Source organism: Triturus cristatus, chromosome 1_2 (assembly GCF_964204655.1).
Source record: "Triturus cristatus chromosome 1_2, aTriCri1.1, whole genome shotgun sequence".
Taxonomy (NCBI): Eukaryota; Metazoa; Chordata; class Amphibia; order Caudata; family Salamandridae; genus Triturus; species Triturus cristatus.
Genome location: NC_140580.1, coordinates 791,395,367 through 791,417,184, shown reverse-complemented (window position 1 = coordinate 791,417,184; position 21,818 = coordinate 791,395,367). Strand labels below are relative to the sequence as shown.

Genomic DNA, 21,818 nt, shown 5'->3' with positions numbered 1-21,818 from the left:
TTACCCCACATTTTTTACACCGCAAAATCTTTTACAACGCAACCCATTACAACGCATTCCCCATTACAACACAATTTACTATTCGAACTCCACCAGGGCGTTATTTTGGGGAATGTGTTGTAATAGTTTGCTGTGTAAAGCCCTGCTTTGTAAAAGATTTTGCGGTGTAAAAAATGTGGGGTAAATGGCATGCAGAGTAACGCATGCGGGGTAAAGGATGTTTCCTCTAACCCATATAGTAAATTCCTTGGCCTGTACAATATAGTTTGTGCTAATGCTTACTGCTTGCATTCATCAGTCAACCTGCCAACCTCTTTTTTGTGATGTAACAATGATCAAACATCTGATCTCCTTTTATCACCAGAAAACAGCAGTGGGCGATATAAAAAACAAAGGGTAAAGTAACGTTATAGTTTGGTGAAATGTACAGTAAGAACGTAACGTTTTAAACTCTAAACTCTTATAATAAAAAAAACCTTGCTCAAGGCATACCAGTGCTTCAAGTAATAACAATTGTCTATACTAGATTCTGCCTACTTGCACTGTTTCCATGATAAAGTGAAGGATACCAACGTAAGCTTGAGCCTTCAATGTTAAATTCCTTCACATTTACTGAGAGTTTTTTAAATATTCAATTTTACTTTTCAGTGGGTATATACTTTAGCAATCTAACAGTAAATTTTCTAAATAGTCGCAGATCCCCGCAAACCCCCATCCCCCCAGGACTTTCTATGCACTCTCGGGTGTCCGGTGACCCGATGTTAAGAATCGTTGCATTAGACTAAATCACCCTTATTCTCCTCATTTCTACTATATTAGGCAACCAATAAAAGCCAATCTTGGCTGCCAACCTCTAAAGGCCCTGGTAAACCGCCAAGTTGAAACCCCCCAACTGCTCAAGGTAGCAAGATCAAAACCTCATTTGGCAAAATTCATTCTTTGTCATGTGCAGCAACAAGCGCTTTGAATTCTTCACTTATTGACTTAAAAAGAGCACCTACTCTTCTCTCTGTAAGAAACACCCAAAAGCCCACCTTTTACACCTCCTTTTAAGCCAGTGTATCTCTTCCTATATCATTTAGACACCCTACCTGATTAATTACTCTGGTTTACTTATCTAACTCAAATAAGCTCTGAATTGAAATCATCTGTTTATGTAAAGTGTCTAAATACGCCCTGTGGTTCAGGAGTGCTACATGAACTGTTCAACAATTTTTAGGAAATTGCATACCTCCTTCTTTCTCATCAATCTTGTATGACAAGGGCCTAAAATGCCTACACTCAATAACAATGTGGTGATCTGACTGTCAAGATACACCTTTAGAATGCCCATGGTCCTTTTATCATCCACCACACATTTATCAGAAGCCGCAGTGAGAGCTGGGGGAATACTACACGGTAGAATCTGCTATAGAAAAATAGTTGTTGGATTAGAGAATAAATCCAGTGTACTTTTTCATAACGAGAAGAAAACAGAACTGAAGAGACTGTTTTTTTGCAGAGCATGGTTGTTGTTGAATGCTGACAGTCACAGCTCCTTCTGCACCATCCTTGGCCTGTTTATAGAATTTACTAGTCAGTCAGTAGACTTTACTAATATATTTTAAATGTGAATTAAAGCTTATTGATACTTCCCAGTTCCTGCTGGCCCATCCACAATGGTTATTAATATCAGTGTTGCAGAAATACCTATTCTTTGTGATGAATAGATGTTTTACCTTCATTTGCGGCACCTCTACATGCCCTAAGAATGATCCTTTAAAATGTGCATCGTAGGTAAATTGGAAACTTATTCATGGTCCACAAGTGGTTGTTTTTGGCAGAATTTCTGAAATCGATATGTTTTAGTATGTGGAGTTGAATACCTACTAAGATAGGTGCTGCAGATCCCATTTATCTGAATCGTAACATTCCAGTATAGACTCTGTCACAGAGGACAACAAAGACCGGCTAGCTATAAAGAGGAGAATTGCTGCATAGTCGAGTTATCGCTAATGCAGTGTGTTGCAGCACTGATTGAGCAGCATTCAGATTGAGAAGAGCCTGGCTGGAAAAGGAGTGTAGGCTCAGAAAAGTAGGTGGTTGAAGTACAGTGCTGATCAACCCTACAGTGTTGAGAAAGCCAGAGGGGCGGTCAGGCTTCCAAAAAAAAGGTGTGAGCCTGTGAAGGGAGTGAGGTTAGCCCTTCGACTTTAATAGAGATGGTTCTGGCACCTGGAGTTTAGATTCATGTGGGCTCTTCAAGTCTTTCTGCACTATATTTGGAACTCTTAGATTATTTGTTCATACCTCAGCTTTAGAGCCTTACTTCATGCATTCTGGGAATCCAGAATTATATGTAAAAGAAAGAAATAGCGGGAACAAATGTGAGTGATCTGCAACCCAAATCTTTGAGGAAATGTCTCAAACAATTTTGAACTGTCTCCTCCGGTCTAAACTGCTTAACCTAAGTGTTGGAGTGTCTAGGATCGTTGAGTGGACCCTCTTCATTCAGAAAACAACACCTGAAGCAAATAAGGGAAAAGACAGAATATTTGGGCAGAGCGTCAAACTGGCTATGACAGAAGTCAAAGTGTGACAAACAAACTTTCAGAAGCAAACCTGCATTAACAAATGTAGCTGTACACCTTGAATGTAATGAAAGGGGCGGGATAGCAAACAAGGAATCTGAACGAAGCTAGTGTGGGACAGGAAATCCTTAGCTGTGAAGATGGTCTCTCTGGGGATCATAAAAGTAGTTATGAAGTTCCAGCGAAAGTCAAAGTATCTGATCTGTTTTTTTGGTTCTGGTCGCTAGGTTGATATCCCAGGTGGCAGAGCACAGTACAAAAATAAACTATTTGATGAAAGCACATAGAAAGCAACATCATTGTGGTTAGCGTATAAGAGGATGTGGTAGGGAAGAGCGCATAGGTCTTCCACAGGACTGGTGAAGTCGTGAATTTTTTCAGAAAGAAAGAATTTTTAGTCTATGGCTAGTTAATATGTATAAAGCCTTACTAATTGCTTAATTTAGTGGTTCTGTACACATTTTTATGGTCTATGTCTAGTAATGTATTCCACGTTTTAGTTTTGGAAAGAAAGTAGAATCTCAACTGCAAGGAGCCACAATTTTCTTAATTTCTGGACCCTGTTTTTACTCTTCTAACAGACTTTCTCAGGAAAGACTGTGTAAATCTGCAAAAGAAAAAGTTCTTTAGAAATTCATTGACAATGAATAAGAACTAGATCAAAACTTTGTCGACGACTTTTTTTTCTCCACTTATCCTGTTGATGCTTCCCTATATGCTAAAATTAAATTCAGAAAGATATTCGCATAAGCAGATCTATCTGGGCTATAACCTCTCTATCTTTAAGCAATCCGAGAAATCCCAATTGAATCATTAGCTGACCAAGTTTCCTTGGCAGAAATTTGAAGTGTGAAGGGGAGTTTTATAAAGTCAAGCTCTCGCACTCTCACTCACTCTCTCTTGCTTTCACACTCTCGCTCTCGCACTCTCTCGCTCTCACATTCTCTCTCTCTCGCTCTCACTCTCTCGCTCTCAAACTCTCTCGCTCTCACACTCTCTCACACTGTCTCGCTTTCACACTGTCTCGCTTTCACACTGTCTCGCTTTCACACTGTCTCGCTTTCACACTGTCTCGCTTTCACACTGTCTCGCTTTCACACTCTCTTGCTCACACTCTCTCTTGCTCACACTCTCTCTTGCTCACACTCTCTCTTGCTCACACTCTCTCTTGCTCACACTCTCTCTTGCTCACACACTCACTCACACACTCTTGCTCTCACACACTCTTGCTCTCACACACTCTTGCTCTCACACTCTCTTGCTCTCACACTCTCTCTTGCTCTCACACTCTCTCTTGCTCTCACACTCTCTCTTGCTCTCACACTCTCTCTTGCTCTCACACTCTCTCTTGCTCTCACACTCTCTCTTGCTCTCACACTCTCTCTTGCTCTCACACTCTCTCTTGCTCTCACACTCTCTCTTGCTCTCACACTCTCTCTTGCTCTCACACTCTCTCTTGCTCTCACTCTCTCTTGCTCTCACTCTCTCTTGCTCTCACTCTCTCTTGCTCTCACTCTCTCTTGCTCTCACTCTCTCTTGCTCTCACTCTCTCTTGCTCGCACTCTCTCTTGCTCTCGCACTCTCTCTTGCTCTCGCACTCTCTCTTGCTCTCGCACTCTCTTGCTCTCGCACTCTCTCTTGCTCTCGCACTCTCTCTTGCTCTCGCACTCTCTCTTGCTCTCGCACTCTCTCTTGCTCTCGCACTCTCTCTTGCTCTCGCACTCTCTCTTGCTCTCGCACTCTCTCTTGCTCTCGCACTCTCTCTTGCTCTCGCACTCTCTCTTGCTCTCGCACTCTCTCTTGCTCTCGCACTCTCTCTTGCTCTCGCACTCTCTCTTGCTCTCGCACTCTCTCTTGCTCTCGCACTCTCTCTTGCTCTCGCACTCTCTCTTGCTCTCGCACTCTCTCTTGCTCTCGCACTCTCTCTTGCTCTCGCACTCTCTCTTGCTCTCGCACTCTCTCTTGCTCTCGCACTCTCTCTTGCTCTCGCACTCTCTCTTGCTCTCGCACTCTCTCTTGCTCTCGCACTCTCTCTTGCTCTCGCACTCTCTCTTGCTCTCGCACTCTCTCTTGCTCTCGCACTCTCTCTTGCTCTCGCACTCTCTCTTGCTCTCGCACTCTCTCTTGCTCTCGCACTCTCTCTTGCTCTCGCACTCTCTCTTGCTCTCGCACTCTTCTTGCTCTCGCACTCTCTCTTGCTCTCACACTCTCTTGCTCTCACACTGTCTCTTGCTCTCACACTCTCTCACACACTCACACACACTCTCTCACACTCTCACACACACTCTCTCACACTCTCACACACACTCACACACACTCTCTCACACTCTCACACACACTCTCTCACACACACTCTCTCACTCTCTCTCACACACTCTCTCTCACACACTCTCACTTACACACACTCTCACACACTCTCTCACACACTCTCTCATACTCTCACACGCGCTCTCCACTCGCTCTCGTGCACTCTCTCATCCTCTTTCTCTCTCGCTCTCTCACGCGCGTGCTCTGTTGCTGTCACGCGCGTGCACTCTTGCTGTCACGCGCGTGCACTCTTGCTGTCACGCGCGTGCACTCTTGCTGTCACGCGCGTGCACTCTTGCTGTCACGCGCGTGCACTCTTGCTGTCACGCGCGTGCACTCTTGCTCTCACGCACTCGCGCGCTTGCTCTCACGCACTCGCGTGCTTGCTCTCTCTCGCGCTCTCTCGCGCGCTCTCTTGCGCTCTCTCTCGCGCTCTCTCGCTCGCTCGCTCTCGCTCGCTCGCTCTCTCTCGCTCGCTCTCACGCCCGCACCCGCACTCGCGAGCTTGCTCTCACGCACTCGCGAGCTTGCTCTCGCGCACTCGCGTGCTTGCTCTCTTTCTCTCGTGCGCTCTCTCACGTGCGCTCTCTCGCGCTCTCTCTCTCGCGCTCTCTCTCTCGCGCTCTCTCTCTCGCGCTCTCTCTCTCGCGCTCTCTCTCTCGCGCTCTCTCTCTCGCGCTCTCTCTCTCGCGCTCTCTCTCTCGCGCTCTCTCTCTCTCGCGCTCTCTCTCTCTCGCGCTCTCTCTCTCTCGCGCTCTCTCTCTCTCGCGCTCTCTCTCTCTCGCGCTCTCTCTCTCACGCTCTCGCTCTCCCGCTCTCGCTCTCCCGCTCTCATACACACTCTCGCTCTCATACGCACTCGCTCTCGCTCTCACGCTCTTTCTCTCTCGCGCTCTTTCTCTCGCTCTTTCTCTCTCTCGCGCTCTTTCTCTCGCTCTTTCTCTCTCTCGCGCTCTTTCTCTCTCGCGCTCTTTCTCTCTCGCGCTCTTTCTCTCTCGCGCTCTTTCTCTCTCGCGCTCTCTCTCGCGCTCTCTCTCGCGCTCTCTCTCTCGCGCTCTCTCTCTCATGCGCACGCGCTCGCTCTCGCTCTCATGTGCTCGCTCTCGCTCTCATGTGCTCGCTCTCGCTCTCATGTGCTCGCTCTCATGCGCTCGCTCTCGCTCTCATTCGCTCGCGCTCTCATGCGCTCGCGCTCTTTCTCTCTCGCGCGCTCCTGCTCTCTCGCGTGCTCCCCTTTCTCGCGTGCTCCCCTTTCTCGCGTGCTCCCCTTTCTCACGTGCTCCCCTTTCTCGCGTGCTCCTCTTTCTCGCGTGCTCCTCTCTCTCGCGTGCTCCTCTCTCTCGCGCGCTCCTCTCTCTCGCGCGCTCCTCTCTCTCGCGCGCTCCTCTCTCTCTCTCTCTCTCTCTCTCGCGCTCTCTCTCTCGCGCTCTCTCTCGCGCTCTTTCTCTCTCGCGCTCTTTCTCTCTCGCGCTCTTTCTCTCTCGCGCTCTTTCTCTCTCGCGCTCTTTCTCTCTCGCGCTCTTTCTCTCTCGCGCTCTTTCTCTCTCGCGCTCTTTCTCTCTCGCGTGCTCTTTCTCTCTCGCGTGCTCTTTCTCTCTCGCGTGCTCTTTCTCTCTCGCGTGCTCTTTCTCTCTCGCGTGCTCTTTCTCTCTCGCGTGCTCTTTCTCTCTCGCGTGCTCTTTCTCTCTCGCGTGCTCTTTCTCTCTCGCGCGCTCTTTCTCTCTCGCGCGCTCTTTCTCTCTCTCGCGCGCTCTCTCTCTCTCTCGCGCGCTCTCTCTCTCGCGCTCTCTCTCTCGCGCTCTCTCTCTCGCGCTCTCTCTCTCGCGCTCTCTCTCTCGCGCTCTCTCTCTCGCGCTCTCTCTCGCGCTTTCTCTCGCGCTCTCTCTCGCGCTCTCTCTCGCGCTCTCTCTCGCGCTCTCTCTCGCGCTCTCTCTCGCGCTCTCTCTCGCGCTCTCTCTCGCGCTCTCTCTCGCGCTCTCTCTCGCGCTCTCTCTCGTACGCTCTCTCTCGCGCTCTCTCTCGCGCTCTCTCTCGCGCTCTCTCTCGCGCTCTCTCTCGCACGCTCTCTCTCGCGCTCTCTCTCGCACGCTCTCTCTCGCGCTCTCTCGCGCTCTCTCTCTCTCGCGCTCTCTCTCTCTCGCGCTCTCTCTCTCTCGCGCTCTCTCTCTCTCGCGCTCTCTCTCTCTCGTGCGCTCTCTTGCGCGCTCTCTTGCGCGCGCTCTCTCTCTCGCGCTCTCTCTCTCTCGTGCGCTCTCTTGCGCGCTCTCTCTCGCGCTCTCTCTCGCGCTCTCTCTCGCGCTCTCTCTCGCGCTCTCTCTCGCGCTCTCTCTCACGCTCTCTCTCGCGCTCTCTCTCGTACGCTCTCTCTCGCGCTCTCTCTCGTACGCTCTCTCTCGCGCTCTCTCTCGCGCTCTCTCTCATACGCTCTCTCTCGCGCTCTCTCTCATACGCTCTCTCTCATACGCTCTCTCACGCTCTCTCTCATGCGCTCTCTCTCGCGCTCTCTCTCGCGCTCTCTCTCGCGCTCTCTCTCGTACGCTCTCTCTCTCGCGCTCTCTCTCGTGCTCTCGCGCGCTCTCGCGCTCTCTCTCGCGCGCGCTCTCTCTCACTCTCGCGCTCTCTCGCTCTCTCTCTCGTGCTCTCTCTCGTGCTCTCTCGCTCTCTCTCTCGTGCTCTCGCTCTCTCTCTCGTGCTCTCGCTCTCTCTCTCTCTTGTGCTCTCGCGCTCTCTCGCGCTCCTTCTCTCTCTCGCGCTCCTTCTCTCTCTCGCGCTCCTTCTCTCTCTCGCGCTCCTTCTCTCTCTCGCGCTCCTTCTCTCTCTCGCGCTCTCTCTCTCGCGCTCTCTCTCTCGCGCTCTCTCGCGCTCTCTCTCTCGCGCTCTCTCTCTCGCGCTCTCTCTCTCGCGCTCTCTCTCTCGCGCTCTCTCTCTCGCGCTCTCTCTCTCGCGCTCTCTCTCTCGCGCTCTCTCTCTCGCGCTCTCTCTCTCGCGCTCTCTCTCTCGCGCTCTCTCTCTCGCGCTCTCTCTCTCGCGCTCTCTCTCTCGCGCTCTCTCTCTCGCTGTTAGACGGACCGGGAGGGTCGGCCGAGGACAAGGGGAGAGGTCTCCGGGGAGAGCCGTCTCCAGCGATCGTACAGATGAGTAACTTCCCCCCCACAGATATACACCACACAAGGATAGGATTTAACGTTCTTTATAAGCGATTTCTTAAGGTACGATGGAATGGTACAAGGAGGTCTGGACTCAGGGGTCCCCTCGATTCTAGTCTCTTGGTTTGGGAAAGGGGGTAGCGGGACAGTCTGGTTACCAATCTGGTAGCTGAGATGGTATGATGGATAGCTCACAATCCTCGAGCTCGGTGTTCTAGCTTGGACGGGCCGCGGCAGCAGGTCCCGGTGAAGGTGGTCGTTACACGGTCCGCGGCAGCGCCAGCAGGTCCCGATGAAGGTGGTCGTTACACGGTCCGCGGCAGCGCCAGCAGGTCCCGATGAAGGTGGTCGTTACAACGGTCCGCGGCAGCGCCAGCAGGTCCCGACGAGGATGGAGGATGCAGAAGGCCGCGGCAGCGCCAGCAGGCAGGACGATAGTTCACAAGGCAGGGCTACGGCAGCGCCGGTAGTCCGTCAAGGCTGAGTTCTTCTCGGTGTCTCTCGACTCCAGGATACAACTGCCTTCCTGCTCTGGAGCTGCCCTAGTTATAGGTCTGGCGCCCTTTGATGTCCGGACCCTCGCACTTGGAGGTCGGGAGGTCCGGGATGAGGGAGTCCAGACACCCAGCAGGGGGGTGGAGCCAGCGCCCGGGGGAGCTGGCGGGCGATCGGCACCTGGCGGGGGAGAGCCATCGACACTTCTTTCTCCCATCGACCTTCCAAGTGGTCCGTTCACCTCCTGGGTGGATGGTGGTGCCGGGATGTCGGGGCCTGGCCAGGCCCAGGGTTAGGGTCGAGCTGAGGCCGCGCGGCCTCGTGGTGCCGTGTCCAAGATGGCGGCTGGTCCGGCCTGGGGAGCCGGTAGTGGTTCGGCCCCATGATACATAGATGTCCGGGGGCAGGAACTCCGTCTGGAGACGGGGTGCGGGTTGTTTCGGTGGTTGACACCTGGAGGGCCGGGGCTTGGGCCCTGTCATGCGGGGAGGGAGCAAGCCCTTCAGGTGGCCTGTCCAACACTCGCGCTCTCTCTCTCTCGCGCTCTCTCTCTCTCGCGCTCTCTCTCTCTCTCTCGCGCTCTCTCTCTCGCACTCTCTCTCGCGCTCTCTCTCTCGCACTCTCTCTCGCACTCTCTCTCTCGCACTCTCTCTCTCGCGCTCTCTCTCTCTTTCGCGCTCTCTCTCTTGCGCTCTCTTTCGCGCTCTCTCTATCGCGCTCTCTCGTATGCTCTCTCTCGTACGCTCTCTCTTACGCTCTCTCTCTTACGCTCTCTCTCTTACGCTCTCTCTCTTACGCTCTCTCTCTTACGCTCTCTCTCTTACGCTCTCTCTCTTACGCTCTCTCTCTCTTACGTGCTCTCTCTTACGCGCTCTCTCTTACGCGCTCTCTCGTACGCGCTCTCTCACGCGCTCTCACGCTCTCGTATGCTCTCTCTCGCGCTCTCTCGTACTCTCTCGCTTGCGCTCTCTCTCGCTCTCTCTCGCTTGCTCGCTCGCTCGCTCTCTCTCTCTCGCTCTCTCTCGCGCTCTCTCTCTCGCGCTCTCTCTTGCGCGCTCTCTCTCTCTCTCGTGCGCTCTCTTGCGCGCTCTCTCTCACGCTCTCTCTCGCGCTCTCTCTCGCGCTCTCTCTCGCACGCTCTCTCTCGCACGCTCTCTCTCTCGCGCTCTCTCTCTCTCGCGCTCTCTCTCTCTCGCGCTCTCTCTCTCGCGCTCTCTCTTGCGCGCTCTCTCTCTCTCGTGCGCTCTCTTGCGCGCTCTCTCTCGCGCTCTCTCTCGCGCTCTCTCTCGCGCTCTCTCTCGTACGCTCTCTCTCTCGCGCTCTCTCTCGTACGCTCTCTCTCGCGCTCTCTCGCGCTCTCTCTCGCGCTCTCTCTCGTACGCTCTCTCTCTCGCGCTCTCTCTCGCTCTCTCTCTCGCGCTCTCTCGCTCTCTCTCTCTCGCGCTCTCTCGCTCTCTCTCTCTTGCGCTCTCTCTCTTGCGCTCTCTCTCTTGCGCTCTCTCCCTCTCTCTCTTGCGCGCTCTCTCGCTCTCTCTCTTTCGCTCTCTCGCTCTCTCTCTTGCGCTCTCTCGCTCTCTCTCTCGCGCTCTCTCGCTCTCTCTCTCTCGTGCTCTCGCTCGCTCTCTCTCTCTCGTGCTCTCGCGCGCTCTCGCGCTCTCTCTCTCGCGCTCTCTCGCGCGCTCTCTCTCACTCTCGCGCTCTCTCGCTCTCTCTCTCGTGCTCTCTCGCTCTCTCTCTCGTGCTCTCTCTCGTGCTCTCTCGCTCTCTCTCTCGTGCTCTCGCTCTCTCTCTCTTGTGCTCTCGCGCGCTCTCTCGCGCTCTCTCGCGCTCCTTCTCTCTCTCGCGCTCTCTCGCTCGCGCTCTCTCTCTCGCGCTCTCCCTCGCGCGCTCTCCCTCGCGCGCTCTCCCTCGCGCGCTCTCCCTCGCGCGCTCTCTCTCTCGCGCTCTCTCTCTCGCGCTCTCTCTCTCGCGCTCTCTCTCTCGCGCTCTCTCTCTCGCGCTCTCTCTCTCGCGCTCTCTCTCTCGCGCTCTCTCTCTCGCTGTTAGACGGACCGGGAGGGTCGGCCGAGGACAAGGGGAGAGGTCTCCGGGGAGAGCCGTCTCCAGCGATCGTACAGATGAGTAACTTCCCCCCCACAGATATACACCACACAAGGATAGGATTTAACGTTCTTTATAAGCGATTTCTTAAGTTACGATGGAATGGTACAAGGAGGTCTGGACTCAGGGGTCCCCTCGATTCTAGTCTCTTGGTTTGGGAAAGGGGGTAGCGGGACAGTCTGGTTACCAATCTGGTAGCTGAGATGGTATGATGGATAGCTCACAATCCTCGAGCTCGGTGTTCTAGCTTGGACGGGCCGCGGCAGCGCCAGCAGGTCCCGGTGAAGGTGGTCGTTACACGGTCCGCGGCAGCGCCAGCAGGTCCCGATGAAGGTGGTCGTTACACGGTCCGCGACAGCGCCAGCAGGTCCCGATGAAGGTGGTCGTTACAACGGTCCGCGGCAGCGCCAGCAGGTCCCGACGAGGATGGAGGATGCAGAAGGCCGCGGCAGCACCAGCAGGCAGGACGATAGTTCACAAGGCAGGGCTACGGCAGCGCCGGTAGTCCGTCAAGGCTGAGTTCTTCTCGGTGTCTCTCGACTCCAGGATACAACTGCCTTCCTGCTCTGGAGCTGCCTTAGTTATAGGTCTGGCGCCCTTTGATGTCCGGACCCTCGCACTTGGAGGTCGGGAGGTCCGGGATGAGGGAGTCCAGACACCCAGCAGGGGGGTGGAGCGAGCGCCCGGGGGAGCTGGCGGGCGATCGGCACCTGGCGGGGGAGAGCCATCGACACTTCTTTCTCCCATCGACTGCCAAGTGGTCCGTTCACCTCCTGGGTGGATGGTGGTGCCGGGATGTCGGGGCCTGGCCAGGCCCAGGGTTAGGGTCGAGCTGAGGCCGCGCGGCCTCGTGGTGCCGTGTCCAAGATGGCGGCTGGTCCGGCCTGGGGAGCCGGTAGTGGTTCGGCCCCATGATACATAGATGTCCGGGGGCAGAAACTCCGCCTGGAGACGGGGTGCGGGTTGTTTCGGTGGTTGACACCTGGAGGGCCGGGGCTTGGGCCCTGTCATGCGGGGAGGGAGCAAGCCCTTCAGGTGGCCTGTCCAACATGCGTCCCCCCCAGCTGAAGGCGGGGAGAGTCACCCATCCTCTTGGGGACTCTCCTCGTCGAGGCGGAAAAAGCGTGACAGGCCATCTGCGTTGGCGTGGTCTTGGCCCGGTCGATGTTCCACAGTGAAGTCCATCCCCTGCAGGGAGATGGACCAGCGCAATAGTTTGGGGTTTTCCCCCCGCATCTGCATTAGCCACTGCAGGGGTCGATGATCTGTTTGCACCCGGAAGTGGGTACCGAAGAGATAGGGCCGGAGCTTTTTGAGGGCCCACACCACTGCGAAGGCCTCCCTCTCGATTGTGCTCCAGCGCTGTTCTCGGGCCAGGAGGCGTCTGCTGATGAAGGCCACCGGCTGGTCAAGACCCTCGGGGTTCAGCTGGGAGAGGACCGCCCCGATGCCGTGGTCGGAGGCATCCGTTTGCACAATTAATTCCCGACTGTAATCGGGGGCCTGGAGCACAGGGGCAGTGCACAGGGCGGCTTTCAGCTTCTCGAAGGCCGCTTGACAGTCTGGGGTCCAGTTAATCTTCTTCGGGTGGTTTTTGGAGGTGAGACCCGTGAGGGGCCCCACAATGCTGCCATAGTCCCTCACGAACCGCCGGTAGTAGCCGGTGAGCCCCAAGAAGGCTAGGACCTCGGTCTGCGTGACTGGGGGCTGCCAGGACTGGATGGCAGCGATTTTGAGTTGCAGAGGGGCCACCAGACCGCTTCCCACCTGGTGTCCGAGGTAGGTCACGGATCCCTGACCAATTTGGCACTTGCCGGCCTTGATTGTGAGGCCGGCCCGCTGGAGGGCCTGCAGGAACTCTCGGAGGTGGTGGAGGTGGTCGGACCAGTGGCGGCTGTACACAGCGATATCGTCCAGGTAGGCGGCGCTGAACTCCTCGAGCCCCGCCAAGACCTGGTTCACTAGTCGCTGAAAAGTAGCTGGGGCATTCTTCATGCCGAAGGGCATGACTTTGAAGTGGTAGTGGCCATCGGGGGTAGAAAAGGCGGACCGTTCTTGGGCCCGGGGTGTGAGACCGATCTGCCAGTAGCCCGCTGTCAGGTCGAAGATGCTGAGGTAGCGGGCAGCCCCCATGCGGTCGATCAACTCATCCGCTCGGGGGATGGGATGAGCGTCGGTCCTGGTGACAGCATTCAAGCCCCGATAGTCGACGCAGAATCGGAGTTCAGGAGTGGTGCCGGGGGCAGCAGCTTTGGGGACCAGCACGACCGGGCTGGCCCAGGGGCTGTCCAAGGGCTCGATGACCCCGAGCGTGAGCATCTTGGATACTTCCTCTTGGATGCAGGCCCGCACCCGATCTGGTACGCGGTAGGCCCGGTGTCTGATAGGGGGACTGTCCCCAGTGTCCACGTCGTGCAAGCACCAGGGGGTGACCCCTGGGGTGAGGGAAAACAAGGTAGCAAACTGCAGCAGGAGGTCCCGGCAGCCTTGGCGCTGCTCTGGGGTGAGGGCATCGGAGAGCCGGACCCCGTCCACGGAACCATCTTTCTCCTGAGTCTTCAGGAGATCAGGGAGAGGCTCGGAGTCTTCTTCCGCTCCACTGTCTGTAGCCATCAGGAGGCTGAGTTCCGAGCGCACAAAGTGGGGTTTGAGTCTTTTGGTGTGGAGGACCCGGAGGGGGTTCCGGGGAGATTCCATATCGATGAGATAGGTGATGGGGCTCTTGCGTTCGACCACTTTGAAGGGCCCCGTCCACTTGTCCTGCAAGGCACATGGTTCGGTGGGGGACATCACCCACACTTGTTGACCAGGTTCGAATTCGACGGAGGAGGCATTTTGATCGTACCATTTTTTCATGTCCTCCTGACTGGCCTCAAGATTCGCTTTTGCCATTTCCCTGAATCGCCGGGTCTGATTGCGTAGTGTCAGGAGGTACTTGAAGACGTCTGGAGGGGTCTTTAGGGGGGCCATCTCCCAACCTTCTTTGACTAGGCTGAGGGGCCCTCGCACAGGGTGCCCATACAATAGTTCGAAAGGGCTAAAACCGAGGGACTTCTGGGGAACTTCTCGATAGGCGAAGAGGAGGCACGGAAGTAGTACATCCCACTGGCGACGGAGGGGCTCTTCCAATCCCCCAATCATTCCCTTGAGCGTGCGGTTGAATCGCTCAACTAGTCCGTTTCCTTGAGGGTGATAGGGGGTCGTGAATCGGTAGGTGACCCCGCACTGTTGCCAGAGGGACTTCATATATTTCGAAATAAAGTTTGTGCCTCGGTCGCTGACGACTTCTCGGGGGAAGCCCACCCGGGAGAAGATCCCCATTAAGGCCCGGCCGACCACCGGGGCTGTTACAGTTCGCAGGGGCACAGCCTCGGGGTAGCGGGTGGCGTGGTCCACCAGTACCAGGATGAACCGATGTCCTTGTGCTGTGCGGGGGTCCAGGGGCCCCACAATGTCTATTCCCTCCCTCTCGAACGGGGTGGTGACAACTGGGAAGGGTTGCAGAGGTGCTTTGAGTTTGCGGCCGCTCTTCCCGCTGGCCTGGCACGTGGGGCAGGACCGGCAGTGGTTGAGGACGTCGTTTCTCATCTTCGGCCAGAAAAAGTGGGTCACCAGGCGACTGTAGGTTTTGTCCTGGCCCAGGTGTCCAGCCAGGGGGACATCGTGGGCCAAATTTAACAGGAAGTCTCTGAAACGGAGGGGCACCACCAGCACTCGACTGGCCCCTAACTCCGCGATTCTCTGTTCACTGTATAACAGGTCGTTATCCCAATAGATCCAATGGGCTCCGGTGGTGTCCCCTGCGCTCTGGGCGATGGCTTGCTGGCGGAGTCCCTCGAGGGAGGGACAGGTCTTCTGCTCTTGACGGAACTGTTCCTGGGTGGGCCCCCCTTCTTGACGCCACTGAGCCAGGTCGGGAAGGTCCTGGGGCTGGGCGACCCCTTCGGGGGTTTGCTCTGGGGGGTCGGTATAGTCGGTGTCCTCTACTGGAGCGATCGGGGGAGGAGGTGCAGGCCATTCTGGTTCTTCTGGTCGGGGGATGGCACGGGCGGCCATGGACCGGGTGGTTACGCACGCCCAGTCCGGGAGGCCCAACATCCCCAGGTGCTCTCTTCTTTCGACGGCGGCCCACGGGGAACTCTCAAGATCATTCCCCAGGAGACAGTCCACGGGGGCATCATCCCGGACCGTCACCTTCAACATGCCGGAGACCCCTCCCCATTCGAAGGGGACGCAGGCCATTCGACATAGACTCTCTGAATTGTCGGCTGAGCGGACGGGGCAGAGAATGTTCGGCAGGATCTGCTCTGGTTTTACCAGGTGACAGCGGACGGCCGTCACACTGGCCCCTGTGTCACGTAGTGCTTCGGCCCGGCGCCCATTAATGTTCACCCACTGGCTATATTTCCTGGTGTTGGCGGGTAGGGGGGCCCGCGGGACCATGTCTTTTCCCCCTAGGCACGTTAGAACCATGGCGGCCGGTTCCCACTCTTGTTGTGCCTGCTCGTATTCTTCTTGTTCTTCGGAGATTTGTTCTCCCCCCAGGGCGGCGGCAGCTACCTGGCGGGGTTTTGGAGTTTGGTTCTGTGGACAGTTCGGGTCATTGGCGTAGTGGCCGACTCGCTGGCATCGGTGACACGTGACGTTGGCTCGGAACCCCGGGCGCATCGGGGGGTTGCCCCGGCTGGCCGGGGGCGGGGTGCTGGCGGCGGGAGCGGCCGGGACGGTGTCTCTCCCTCGCCCCTGGCCTCCTCCTCCTCCTCGGGGACGGTGCCGACCTTGGTTGTTCCGGTTCTGCTCGTGTGGCCCTCTCCGGCCCACTCGGGTGCTTTCCCACCGGTCAGCTTCGGCGGCGAGTTGCCGTGGGTCAGTCAATTTACTGTCGAGGAGGTGCTGCCTGAGCTCGACGAAGCAGTTGTTAGAGAGGTGCTCCCACACCATGAGATTAAAAAGTTGCTCGTAGGTCGTTACGTGGCTTCCCTTGATCCAACCCTCGAAGGCTCGGCTGAAATAGTTGACATATTCCACCCAAGTTGTACCCGGGATCCGGGTGCAGTCCCGAAACCTCTGGCGGTACATTTCGGGTGTGAGCCCATATCGGGTGAGGAGGGCAGCCTTCATGTGGTCATAGGATGACATCTGATGGTCTGGGAGCTGTAGCAGGGCATCGCGGCCTTCGTTGACGAACCTCCCCCATAGGCCGGCTCCCCAGTCACTTCGATCGATCCGGTGGGAGGTCATGGCGATCTCGTAGGCCTTGAACCACTGTTGTATGTCGTCCTCTCGGACATACTCTCGGACGACATCCTTGGGGATGTGGACTTTCTTTTCTGTCGCTCCCGGGGTGCGCGGTCGCTCGGGCACCTCCGGTTCTTTGTTCTGCTTCCGTAGTTCTATTTCTGCCAGTTTGCGCTCGTGTTCGTATGCTAATCTCTTTTCTTCGAGCTCTCTCTGCCTCTGTTTTTCTTCCCGTTCTTCTCGGAGCCGCAGATGTTCTAGGTTCAGTTTTTGCTCATGCTAATTTCAGTTCACCGTCCATTTTGAGCCGTGCCATTTCTAACTCATGTAGTCTGTTCTTTTCTCCTTCTTGGATCTCTTCCTGCGAGAGGCCCGTTCCTCGCTCCTCGGGAGCCGTGACGTTCCTCTCTGATGCTGCACTGTTTCGGTCTGGGGATCTGGCGGCCCCGGTTTCTGCCCACGACTCAATGGCGTGCTTAAAATCGTCTTTGGTACTCAGGCCGGTGGTAGCAATGCCTAGTTCCATGCAGAATTGTTTCAATTCACGATGGCTGTACTCTTCCAATTTATCCATCTGGAATTTCTCGGTGGATCCGCTCTCTTTGGTTGACATTGTGGTTTTGTCGTGGGGTGAGCTACTCTCTGTACGATTACGCGTTGATTCGGATCGCGCCGCTGGCCACCAATGTTAGACGGACCGGGAGGGTCGGCCGAGGACAAGGGGAGAGGTCTCCGGGGAGAGCCGTCTCCAGCGATCGTACAGATGAGTAACTTCCCCCCCACAGATATACACCACACAAGGATAGGATTTAACGTTCTTTATAAGCGATTTCTTAAGGTACGATGGAATGGTACAAGGAGGTCTGGACTCAGGGGTCCCCTCGATTCTAGTCTCTTGGTTTGGGAAAGGGGGTAGCGGGACAGTCTGGTTACCAATCTGGTAGCTGAGATGGTATGATGGATAGCTCACAATCCTCGAGCTCGGTGTTCTAGCTTGGACGGGCCGCGGCAGCAGGTCCCGGTGAAGGTGGTCGTTACACGGTCCGCGGCAGCGCCAGCAGGTCCCGATGAAGGTGGTCGTTACACGGTCCGCGGCAGCGCCAGCAGGTCCCGATGAAGGTGGTCGTTACAACTGTCCGCGGCAGCGCCAGCAGGTCCCGACGAGGATGGAGGATGCAGAAGGCCGCGGCAGCGCCAGCAGGCAGGACGATAGTTCACAAGGCAGGGCTACGGCAGCGCCGGTAGTCCGTCAAGGCTGAGTTCTTCTCGGTGTCTCTCGACTCCAGGATACAACTGCCTTCCTGCTCTGGAGCTGCCCTAGTTATAGGTCTGGCGCCCTTTGATGTCCGGACCCTCGCACTTGGAGGTCGGGAGGTCCGGGATGAGGGAGTCCAGACACCCAGCAGGGGGGTGGAGCCAGCGCCCGGGGGAGCTGGCGGGCGATCGGCACCTGGCGGGGGAGAGCCATCGACACTTCTTTCTCCCATCGACCTTCCAAGTGGTCCGTTCACCTCCTGGGTGGATGGTGGTGCCGGGATGTCGGGGCCTGGCCAGGCCCAGGGTTAGGGTCGAGCTGAGGCCGCGCGGCCTCATGGTGCCGTGTCCAAGATGGCGGCTGGTCCGGCCTGGGGAGCCGGTAGTGGTTCGGCCCCATGATACATAGATGTCCGGGGGCAGGAACTCCGTCTGGAGACGGGGTGCGGGTTGTTTCGGTGGTTGACACCTGGAGGGCCGGGGCTTGGGCCCTGTCATGCGGGGAGGGAGCAAGCCCTTCAGGTGGCCTGTCCAACACTCGCGCTCTCTCTCTCTCTCGCGCTCTCTCTCTCTCTCTCTCGCGCTCTCTCTCTCGCACTCTCTCTCGCGCTCTCTCTCTCGCACTCTCTCTCGCACTCTCTCTCTCGCGCTCTCTCTCTTTCGCGCTCTCTCTCTTGCGCTCTCTTTCGCGCTCTCTATCGCGCTCTCTTTCGCACGCGCTCTCTCGTACGCTCTCTCTCTCTTACGCTCTCTCTCTCTTACGCTCTCTCTCTCTTACGCTCTCTCTCTTACGCTCTCTCTCTTACGCTCTCTCTCTTACGCTCTCTCTCTCTTACGCGCTCTCTCTTACGCGCTCTCTCGTACGCGCTCTCTCGTACGCTCTCTCACGCGCTCTCACGCTCTCGTATGCTCTCTCTCGCGCTCTCTCGTACTCTCTCGCTTGCGCTCTCTCTCGCTCTCTCTCGCTTGCTCTCTCGCTCGCTCGCTCTCTCTCTCTCGCTCTCTCTCGCGCTCTCGCTCTCTCTCGTGTTCTCGCTCTCTCTCGTGTTCTCTCGTGTTCTCTCGTGCTCTCGCTCTCTCGTGTTCTCTCACGCTCTCGCTCTCTCGTGTTCTCTCACGCTCTCGCTCTCTCGTGTTCTCTCACGCTCTCGCTCTCTCGTGTTCTCTCACGCTCTCGCTCTCTCGTGTTCTCTCGCGCTCTCGCGCTCTCGTGTTCTCTCGCGCTCTCGCTCTCTCGTGTTCTCTCGCTCTCTCGTGTTCTCTCGCTCTCTCGTGTTCTCTCGCGCTCTCGCTCTCTCTCGTGTTCTCTCGCGCTCTCTCTCGCGCTCTCTCTCGTGTTCTCTCGCGCTCTCTCTCGTGTTCTCTCGCGCTCTCGCTTTCTCTCGCGTGTTCTCTCGCTCGCTCTCTTTCGCGCTTTGCTCTCTTTCGCGCTTTGCTCTCTTTCGCGCTCTCGCGTTCTCTCGCGCTCCCGCGCTCTCGCTCTCTCTCGCGCTCTCGCTCTCTCTCGCGCTCTCGCTCTCTCTCGCTCTCTCTCGCGCTCTCGCTCTCTCTCGCTCTCTCTCGCGCTCTCGCTCTCGCGCTCTCTCTCGCGCTCTCTCTCGCGCTCGCGCTCTCGCACTTGCTCTCTTGCTCTCGCGCTTGCTCTCGCGCTTGCTCTCTTGCTCTCGCGCTCTCTCTCGCGCTCTCTCGCTCGCTCTCGTGCGCTCTCTCGTGCGCGCGCTCTCTCGTGCGCGCGCTCTATCTCTAGCTCTCTCGCGCTCTCTTTCTCGCGCTCTTTCTCGCGCTCTTTCTCGGGCACTCTCTCTAGCTCTCGCGCTCTCTCTCTCTCGCGCTCTTTGTAGCGCTCTCTCTCTCGCGCTCTTTGTAGCGCTCTCTCTAGCGCGCTTTTTGTAGCGCTCTCTCTCTCGCGCTCGCTCTCTCGCGCTCGCTCTCTCGCGCTCTCTCTCTCGCGCTCTCTCGCGCTCTCTCTCGCGTGCTCTCTCTCTCTCGCGTGCTCTCTCTCGCTCTCTCTCTCGCGCTCTCTCTCTCTCTCTCTCTCTCTCTCTCTCTCTCTCTCTCTCTCTCTCTCTCTCTCTCTCTCTCGCGCGCGCTCTCTCTCTCGCGCTCTCTCTCTCGCGCTCTCTCTCGCTCTCTCTCTCTCGCTCTCTCTCTCTCGCGCTCTCTCTCTCCGCGCGAGAGAGAGAGCGCGAGAGAGAGAGCGCGAGAGAGAGAGCGCGAGAGAGAGAGCGCGAGAGAGAGAGCGCGCTCTCTCTCGCGCGCTCTAGCGCGCTCTCTCTCGCGCGCTCTCTCTCTCGCGCGCGCTCTCTCTCGCGCGCTCTCTTGCTCTCGCGTGCTCTCTCTCGCGCGCTCTCTCTCTCGCGCTCTCTCTCGCGCGCTCTCTTGCTCTCGCGTGCTCTCTATCGCGCTCTCGCTCTCGCGTGCTCTCTCTCGTGCTCTCGCTCTCGCGTGCTCTCTCTCGTGCTCTTTCTCTCTCGCGCGCTCCTCTCTCGCGCGCGCTCCTCTCTCGCGCGCGCTCCTCTCTCGCGCGCGCTCCTCTCTCGCGCGCGCTCTTTCTCTCTCTCTCTCGTGCTCTTTCTCTCTCTCTCTCGTGCTCTTTCTCTCTCTCTCTCGTGCTCTTTCTCTCTCTCTCTCGTGCTCTTTCTCTCTCTCTCGTGCTCTTTCTCTCTCTCTCGTGCTCTTTCTCGCACGCTCTTTCTCTCTCTCGCACTTTCTCTCTCTCGCAATCTTTCTCTCTTGCTCTCTCGCACTCTCTGTCTCTTGCGCTCGCTCTCGTACTCTCTCGTGCTCTCCCTCTGGCGCTCTCTCTCGCACTCTCTCTCGTGCTCTCTCTCGTGCTCTCTCTCGTGCTCTCTCACGCTCTTCCGCTCACACACTCAGTCGCTCTTGTGCGCTCTTTCTCTCTCGTGCTCTCTCTCGTGCTCTCTCTCGTGCTCGCTCTCGCTCTCGCTCTCTCTCTCGCTCCCTCTCTCTCTCTCGCTCTCTCTCTCGCTCTCGCTCTCTCTCGCGCTCTCTCTCTCTCTCTCGCGCTCTCTCTCTCTCTCTCCGCGCTCTCTCTCTCTCTCGCGCTCTCTCTCTCTCTCGCGCTCTCTCTCTCTCTCGCGCTCTCTCTCTCTCTCTCGCGCTCTCTCTCTCTCTCTCGCGCTCTCTCTCTCTCTCTCTCTCTCGCTCTCTCGCGCTCTCTCTCGCTCTCGCTCGCGCTCTCTCTCGCTCTCTCTCGCGCTCATTCACCTATTTCCTCACACTCATTTACTTTCACTCCCTATTACTGTCTCATCCTCACACTGGTTAACTCATACTCACGCTCACTTCATTCAGTTGAACTCACTGTCACTCACACTAACTCACTTTAGAGGCTTACATATACAGACACACCACATAAATCCCGACAATCGTAGTCACCTGCACAAACAAATGTTAGGTTTTTTTTTACATTTTTTTTTTTTATTCGCTCCAGCTGCCTGGGGTAGTCCATTCATAAGCTAATATTCTCTTTTTGTGTAATAAAAAAAAGTTGCTGAAAACAAGGACAGGACATCCTGGTCCATAAGGAAGAGATACCGCTGGTGGTTTCCTCTGTATTCTAAGGAAGCGTGAGACTGGCACTATAGCCTCAGTTAAGCTTTATGCCAGTAAGTATTCTGATTGACAATGACAAATTACAGACTCTGCTTAGATTGTGCTAAGACAAGGTTTTTGTCAGTATACAATTCTGCAAAGTATTGTGCCCCCTGCCGAGCCTTTTAAGGTGTGTGTGTGTGTGTGTGTGAACTCCAGCCAGTCTTGCAGTATATGTAGTGTATTTCATGGAGGGATGTTTATGAATTGAATTGGCAAGCCGCCTCTTCTTCTACTTACTTGCTGGTGAGACAATGTTGAAATGTAGCTCTTGAGTTTTGGCGCAACATTTTGCAACCATTGGCATATCTGTTGGTGTTCCTCACACAACAGGTCAAATGAGGAGATGTGTATAAAAAAGTATTAACTTGAGGTTATAAGTATCAAAACAATCTCTTGTGTCATTGGGGTGGTGGGGTGTTAGTTGATGATGTGTCAAGAGATCAGAAACTCCTTCAAAGGAAATGTAATGCCTGGTTCCAGGCTCGGACGAAAGGGCCTTTAAATAACATTATAAACATCTTTCGACTTACAAAATTGGTTAAATATTTATTGAAAAGCAAACCTGTGTTAATCTGCTGGTTTCATCTTACATGATATTGCTGGTCTAAAATACCAAATGCAATTTCCTGCTGTGATTAAACTTGTTTTCCTCATGCAGGAAATCCCACCAGTTGTCCCTGCATACTCGTCAATGAGCAGAAGAGAATTCAGGAAACTGCATTTTAAAGCAAAAGAAGATTATGAGGAGGAGGAGGAGGAGGAGGATGTATAACTGCTGAAGGAATAAGGTGGGAAAACTATGATTATTGTTTTAGTTAAATTTAGGTACTTCTGAGTAATCAGTTAATTGTCACTAATTTTTAATCAAACATGATTAATATTTTACTTCCTAAAAACTATATTTTCAGTCAAATGATTCATTAGCAAATAATTGGTGGACCTAGAGGATAGATACCATAAATCAGTGACCTCTTTCTAGTTTCCAAACAGAAATTACTTCCTCTGTTAAGTAACCATTCGTAGCTAAATGAAATGACTAGGCGAGAAATCTGAGCCGTTATCTTTATTAATGAAGCGTGCTTTATTTAGA

At 55.5% G+C, this 21,818-nt stretch overlaps 1 protein-coding gene across 1 annotated transcript in view; it reads left to right on the top strand.

Annotated features, from left to right (window-relative positions):
• Positions 1 to 21,818, top strand: part of C1_2H1orf174 (chromosome 1_2 C1orf174 homolog) — a 46,049-nt gene that overhangs the window by 17,329 nt on the left and 6,902 nt on the right. The window contains exon 4 of the mRNA XM_085608865.1: positions 21,387 to 21,516. Coding sequence (XP_085464991.1) covers positions 21,387 to 21,500 — 114 coding nt within the window. The 3' untranslated portion in view covers positions 21,501 to 21,516. The remainder of the gene's footprint in view (positions 1 to 21,386; positions 21,517 to 21,818) is intronic.